The following is a 7,776-nucleotide window of genomic DNA, read 5'->3' on the forward strand; positions in this document are numbered from 1 at the left end:
CCCTCACCCACCCACGCCCATGCTCATCTGGATGCATCCTTAAAGTTCTTACAGTTCTGTCCTACTGTACCCAATGGGAGTTTTGCCATTTACTTCTATGCCAGTAAGATCAGGTCCCAAGTATTGTGCCAATTATCATAGTATCTCCCAGACATCACTAGAACATGCAAAAGAACCTAAAGTTTCACTCCTGGTAGATTAGTTGCAAATGGCTGAGTGTCAGATCATAGCTCGAGAAATGCTAAGAATCACTGGTCCTGCCCTCTGACGCCCAGGAGAAGGTAAAACAAAAGGAAAGGAATAAGTAAAGCATGCTGTGGTCTTAATGCTAGGCACTGTCTCTTTTACCTGTGTGAATGCCCCTGCTTTTCACAGACTTGAGGAAGAGGAGATCCAGGCTGTTATATAGAACCTGAACCTCTTGGCTCTGTGATTAGTGAGCCATTATTGGAAACAGGTTCTGGGAAAGAGGCCAGAAACAACAGTGACAAGAGGGTAGGATTTATACATGACAAGCCAGAACTGAGATTAGTTGACTGAAAAGGAAAAGTTAGAAATGATCTGACTGAAGGGTCCAAAATGGTGAAGAGCCTAGGTGACATCCTTATCTTCTCAGGCCTACAACAGGACATAAGACAGACTTGTAAAATTAAAACATAGAAAAATGTAGAATAAAAAAACCATTTACACGGCATAAGTTACAGCCATCCTATGGAACTAGTATGAAACAAAACACTGTTCAATGAATGGACACATGGTCTTCTCCAGTTTGGTCGAAGATGGGACAGTGGACCACAGGCCAGTTACCTGATACCATATAATCCCTATACTCCAGTATACCAATTCCAGAAATACTTTAAAGAAACATCACCTGTTTCTTTGATCCCACCAGTCAAGAGAATCAGCTTCTGGCTCTTGCCCTGCAATATGGACCTTCACAGAAGTGATTTTACCTTCTTATGGGTGGCCTTGGTTCGAGGCAGCAGGTCAACATCCAGCGTAGGTACAGAATGCTTGTATTTGTGTACAAAGGCTTGAGACTCCTTCCTGTCTTTGTCTATAGCAAGAAGAAAGAAGAATGGGAATACTAAGGGACTGATGCCAAAGCAACACAACCAGAGAACATTTCAGCTGAACTGGACATGAGGCAGCTTGCTCCCCTTTTCTGTTCTATTATGTCTTGTAACTGACTTTGGAACACAGAGGTGAAAAGGAACACAGTGTATCTCGCTACTACAAGATATTAAATATGGGATCATCTCAAAGAAGTAAAAATAGCAAAGGTGATATCACGGTTATATATCAAATGAGAAATATTATGTTTAGGGGAAATTACCTTTCCTTAACTTAAAGAAAGGATGGTCTTGTGACTAGAAAATTTGAGTTCTATAAATGGTAACCTGCGTGAACTGGGACAGGGCACCTGAATGCACGTTGCCTCAGTCTCCCCAACAACTATTTCCCTACCAAGGTGCTCAATTACTGCAATGATGTGTGCCACAAACATCAACTGAAAAATAAATCCATCAAAATCTTCTGCTCTTTGTAGCACAATCACACTTTATTTGTATTCCAGGTTTCTGAGGGCTTCTTAAACCAAATTGGTGAGATTTGCTGGTTAGTTATGTTCTAATCAATTTTACTGCTTGAGTCCACACCATCAAGATATCCACCTGGTATTCACTGTAGTCTTAAATCTGCAAACACTTATGTCCCTGAACAGCCCCAGTGAACCTAATAGGACTTTTCATGGGCTTCAAGTTAAACATGGCTATAAATATTTGGAAGAACAGGACCTAAATTCCCCACACCTTTTCCAAGAGATTCAATGGACTCAAAACTTGGGATGAATTCTCTGCAAGCAAAGTAAACTTTGTTTCAAAGTCCCAGTCAAGAACCCAGAGCTATATCCAAGATGTGAAAAGATGAACTGTTGGTACATTCAGAATCTTCCAAATGTATGGCAAATTAGTCTTTTTGATATCCCAAGTGCAAGACAATACTGAGTGCTGCTCAAGATATTGGTGGGTTTTATACCCCAGTCTGGATAATCCGAACAGAAAATGTTTTAATTTGAGACTCCACTGGGAAGGCAAATATGAGTATACCCAGTATTAACTGGCAGGAAATATTCTAATCTGGAGCTCCTTAACATGTACTCATCTACCCAGCAATGATGCCCAAACTATGTGCATATAAAATATGTGTGCCTCTGTCCGTGGCTGCCTGGTAGTGCCTTTTATCTCTTCTGAAGCTCTTCTGTATTGAGTGTGGCTCTGATGACTCCAAATCTTCGAGCACCTTCAACGACAACAACAACACAAACAAAATATGGTGATGGGTGAAAGGACCTCATTCCTTTCAAAGTTATGGAGTTTAGGAACAAACGGTTCTGTGACCCTTTCACCAGCTACTTGAGCTTCCATCTTTTAAGTTTTCGAACAATGTAATTCTATAATCAATTAACTCTGTTTTTTAATTTTCTGCAGTTCCATTTTGTATTTTATTCCTTACAATTGTTCTTTCATTCTCTTCTCTCTAAAACACACAATTAGTATATTCACTACATCCCCACCTGGAATTGCAAGACTGCTCTAATTTTGCAGCATCATTCTACTAATTTCTTTACCACCTTTAATACAGTACATTATTAATTTCCAGTACCTGGATTCTCCCAAAAAGGACCAGGATCCTATGATTTCTGAAGCACCTACCCTGATAGAATCATGAATTGCCTAATGTTGTGTCAGGAGCCACCTCTGTGCCCATGTTTTTCCTTGCTGAGTGATCTCCACTCACCAGGCCAATACTGTGGTATCTTTTCAAATCCAATTCAAAACGAGCAATTTTCTTGTTCACTTCCTGCATGCTGCCAATGAGGCACTCTAAGAACAAAGGTATGTTAAGGAACCTCTTTGGAATGTATTAATAGCATAATAAACTACACAAAATTTCTGCTACTTTTTTTTCCTCTTACTTTACTTTTCCTCCCTTGTATTTCTTTTCTATTTTTATCTTGTTCTCTCTTGTTCCCCAATCACCCTGTCCTGTTATCTAGTAACTCCATACACCAAACCTTTCAGGAAAGCCCCAGTAACACCTTACAGGGGTATAGGTTGTAGCCGTGTTGGTTTAAGGACATAGGCAGACAAGGATCTTTGGGTGAATCTGATATCTTTTGTTAGACCAACTTAAGTAGTTGGAAAACAATTTTTAAGCAAGCTTTCGGATTCAAAAACCCTTCATCAGGCTAAGGACGTTTCAGCAGTTGATGTGTGCTCTTCCTGGATGGAATGAAAAGTAAAGCCAGAGGGTGGGCTGGTATGCATACAAGATAGGCAGTCAGTGAAGATGGAGATTGAGGAATCAGTGGGTGAGAGACAGGCTGGATGGTAGGGGAGAGAAGGGGGATGAATAGTGGAGAAGTAACCTGGGGAGTCAGATGTCAGGCAGGTTATAATGTGTCATACATCCAATGATTCCCAGATCTTACAGCTGCACCTCCAGAAATGTAATATAGCTCATCCAATGCACAAAATGCCCTGATGGAAAATACATAGGAGAGACCATACAACAACTGCGTACCACAATGAACACACACTGGAAATTTATCAAAGACAAGAATACCCAACTACCTGTGGGGGCACATGTCTCACAAGAAACCACTCTCTCTCCAATCTCTCAGTCCTGATCCTCAAAGGAAACTTACAAAACACTGCCCAGAGATGAGCCTATGAACTCCACTTCATCCACCTTGTGGATACTAAAAATCATGGATTAAATATAGACATTGGATATATGTTGCATGATTTTTTTTAAAAAACCACACAGTCTATTTCAAAATCTCAGGGAATGTTCCAGGAATTCATAGGCAGGACACAAATGATTTTGATCAAGTCAGGCTTTTTCCCCATTTTCCAGTTTTTGTCACAATTCAAAAGGGGCAGAAGGGTGGTAAGAGAGGCCTAGATGTACCAGATGGTAGGCACTTTTCTTGGTCTATAGCTCAGTCTATGTAAGCAAGGAAAAGAAGTGTGTGATCATCTAGTGTCTGCTGTTCACTATACTGGCAAAAGATATTTGAAGGTTTTTCATCCAGGCCCTGCTGGCAGGTGTCAGTCTCCTCTGCATGCTTGAAAGGCAACATCCCCAGGAATTCTCCAAATGAGGTCACTGATGCAGTGTGGTTAGCCATTTTTCCAGTGCCAAATACCAACTATTTCCTAGCAAAGGGGAAATAGACAAAGCATTTCCATTAAAAATTAGGGTTATCAGTTAATCACCATTAATGTGTGCAGTTAAGGAAAGAACCAATTAACATCTTGTTATTTTTTTAACCTGCTAATCACACACGTGGTTCTGGAGCCTGTGCTTGGGCTGTCCTGCCCCAGTGTCGTCATGGCTGCATCTGGGCTGCCTCTGGGGCAGCGGTAGCAGTGCAGAGGAGCCGTATGGCAGCCCAGGCACAGGCTCCAGGCAGCTACAGCAGGAAGGTGGAGGAGGGGAGCACACCCACACACCCAACCCCCATTCAGGGCCCTGAGCAGCTGGTCTGGCAGCGCCAGGGGTTCAGAGAAGCTGGCACTGGGCCATGGCAGGGCTGCCTGGCACCCTCAGGCCCCATGGCTTGGGCTTGGGTTAGGTTGGGACCGCCTGGGAGCTCTGGCACCACTGCCTCCAGACCCATGGGTCCCTGTGCATCCCTGGTTCAGGCCCTCAGGGTGTGGTGGTGATGGTGGGCCCGCATCCCCACAGAGGCAGCCGCACCTGATGGGTGGGGGTGGGATTCCTGCAGAGCCACCTCCCCCAGCCCCCACCATGCCGCATGCCCAGCCCCAACCTGGTGCTGCTGGAACATCAGCTGCGCTCAGTGCTGCCACCACCACCAAGCTGGGCAAAACTATTGCCCTCCTCCCTGTACCGCACAAGCTCCTGCTGGGACCCAGTGGGTCCAGTGGCTCCATGCAGGTCCTGGCAGGAGCCTAGACAGCACAGGGGGGAGAGCAGCAGCTCTGTCTGGTGCTGTGATGGCACTGGGTGCAGCACAAGCTCCAGTGATGCTGGGCTGGGGCCAGGTGTGCAACATGGTGCAGGCCAAGGGCTGCAGGAGGTCGCTCTGCGGGAATCTCGCCCCTGTCTGATGGCAGCAGCTCTCTCCACAGGGGCTCAGGGCACGGGGCCGCCATTGCTGCAGCTCCCTGGGGCCCTGGACCAAGAATGTGTGAGGACCCACGAACCCAGAACTGGCTTCTGCCAGAGCTTCTAGCAATCCCAACCCGCCTCAAGCCCAAGCCATGGGGCCCAAGGGTGCCAGGCAGCTCCACCACGGTGTCTCTGTGTGGGTCCAGGCAGAATGCAGAATCTGGATGGCTGCAGCAGGAAGTGGCGGGGAAGGGAGGCACATCCAGGCCAAGGGCAGCTCTGTGGAGACCCTGCTCAGATTGGGCATCCTACCAGGGCATGAGGGGGTCCCCTCTTCCTGGGCTCCAGACCCCCTTGCAGGCTACCCCCCTCCCCAGGCTCCAAACCCCACAAACAGACCCACAACCCCCCGCACCTTCACAAATTCCCCCTCCATACACAGACTCCCCACACCCACACAAAGTACCTGCATAATTCTGAATTTTTAACTGTATGATTAAAATCTCAATTGTAACTAATTTTTTTAATCGTGCAACTAATTGTGATCAATTTTTTTAATCATTTGACTATTTTTTGCCTCTAAAAACAAGCACCCTTTGAGAAGCATTGAAAGTTGTTCACAGTGGGTTCATACTAAAATTTCTCTTTTTGACAGATACAACAGACAGCCTACTTCATATGGAAACCTCAGGACTTTTGGGTAGCCCAGGGGAGAGTATTCTCTGTAGATGATTCTTCCCATAAACAACAGAAACAGCTAGACTGTATGATACTGAAGGAGATCTCAGTAAGCTCAGGTCTTTCCAGAATACTTAACAAAGAGACTTACAGAGACTTATTTTGGGATGCCACCAATTCCTTCCCTGCCATTCTGGCTGTAGGTACTTATTATACTTTTATAATTTTTGTGGCAAACCCTTTATTATAATTCAGCAGTACTTTACACACAGGAAAATATAATAAACAGGAAATACACGATACAAGGTAAAAGAAACACTGAGGCCCAGGGTGACATTAAGTTCTCTGGCTATGTTAGCATTTTAGCATAGGAGGCAAAACCCATAGTCCTTCTTTTGGCAAATGAACAACCAACCCTAGCAAAAGGTCTTGTATGAAGATATCAACAAAGATCCCTTTGATTTGGGATAGGAGGGAAGAACCAAAAGCTGGGCCAGTCCAGATGGTCATACAATCATAGACAATGAGGATTGGAAGGGACTTCAGAAGCGTAGACAGAAGTGACAATTTTTGCCTGATCTGGCCCCCGAAAGCAGTCTACAGTCATGACCAAACAGAAGTGCAAGGCTGCAGAGCACTTTAAAAGGGTCCAATTCCATGAAAATCTGAACCCATTGCATGAGGGTTCAGATGAACACAGACCAAAATGGAGTGTGTTCTGCAAGTTGTGTCTGCAGAGCTCCCAATGTGTTGCTGTTTTCAGAACAGAAGTGGGAGGGAAGGGAGTGGAGTTTGGGGTTTTTTCAATGGGTGCTGGGTGGAGCAGGTGGACTGGAGCCCCCCAACCACCCTACCCAGCTGGAGAACCCCAAGAACAATCTTCCTCTGCTCCCTCCCCCCTATTCTGAAAACACTGTGGGGGCCGGGAGGGGGAGTGGTGGTGCTAGAGACCAAGCTTCAGCAAACAGCTGGAATCCTCAACTCCAGGGCCTGACTTCTGTTTGGGTCCAGGGCAGAGGCGACCCGAGCAGGATGCGGGGCTTGGGGCAAATCAGCCTGTGTGGCACCCCACCTCCGGACACAAGGAAGCCGGCGGTGGATTCCGGGGGGGCATGCCAAGTAGCCGGATGTGAAGCCAGCGGCAGCACAGATTCGCCACGGCCGCTCCATCTGGCTCCGCAGGGTCCCCCCAAAATACGGGGCTTGGGGCAGTCACCCCAATTCACCCTGCCGCCCCAGGGATGGCCCTGGTCCAGGAGGATCACTGCAACTCAGAGCACTTCCTGCAAAGCTATATGAGCTGTAACAGGGAGCTCCTCTTCTGTTTGCACCCATGACGTCATCTAGTCCAGTGGTTCTCTACCTTTTTTGTACCGGGACCCATTTGTAAACATCAATGGCTAGTCCTGACTCAGTGCCCCTCACTCCTGACCCACTTCCCATCACCCCCAGCCCCCAGCCCCACAGTGTGTAGGGCAGGAGGTGGGTGTGGGGCAAGGGGAGACCCAAGCAGCCCTTGCAGGCTGGATCTCCACCAGCCTTTATGGGAACAGCCATGGTTTCCCATTTTTCTCCTTTAAAGGAGAATCCATTTTTCTGATCCATTTTTAAAGTTTGTTTGGCCACTAAGTAGACTCGAGCACCGATGAGACTGATAGGTCTAACACAGGAAAGTCTACTGGCCTGTTACAAACTAGTCAGAGGGGACCAGCAGGCATTGAGGGAGTCTCTGTTCCCCCAAGCACTACCAGGAGTGACTAGAAATAACAGTCACAAACTGGCAGAGGGTAAATTCAGATTAGACATCAGGAGGCGCTACTTCACTGTCAGAGAGGTTAGGATCTGGAACCAACTTCCAAGCGTGCTGGCTCCTACCCTGGGGGTCTTTAAGACAAGGCTAGACAATCACCTTGCTGGTGTCGTTTGACCCCAGTACTCTTTCCTGCCATGGCAGGG

General features: G+C 46.6%; 1 protein-coding gene across 4 annotated transcripts in view; it reads right to left on the reverse strand.

The window, feature by feature from the left end:
* FAM227A (family with sequence similarity 227 member A) overlaps window positions 1-7,776 on the reverse strand; it is a 34,538-nt gene that overhangs the window by 23,974 nt on the left and 2,788 nt on the right. For 3 of the 4 annotated variants that reach the window (XM_019544927.1, XM_019544925.1, XM_019544926.1), the window contains exons 2-5: window positions 4,081-4,223; window positions 2,800-2,885; window positions 2,211-2,301; window positions 954-1,057 (exon numbers count right to left, since the gene is read on the reverse strand). In XM_019544927.1, coding sequence (XP_019400472.1) covers window positions 954-1,057; window positions 2,211-2,301; window positions 2,800-2,885; window positions 4,081-4,195 — 396 coding nt within the window. In that variant the 5' untranslated portion in view covers window positions 4,196-4,223. The other variant, XM_019544928.1, reaches the window with a different exon arrangement.

Source organism: Crocodylus porosus, unplaced genomic scaffold (genome assembly GCF_001723895.1).
Source record: "Crocodylus porosus isolate Cpor-Errol unplaced genomic scaffold, CroPor_comp1, whole genome shotgun sequence".
Lineage (NCBI taxonomy): Eukaryota > Metazoa > Chordata > Crocodylia > Crocodylidae > Crocodylus > Crocodylus porosus.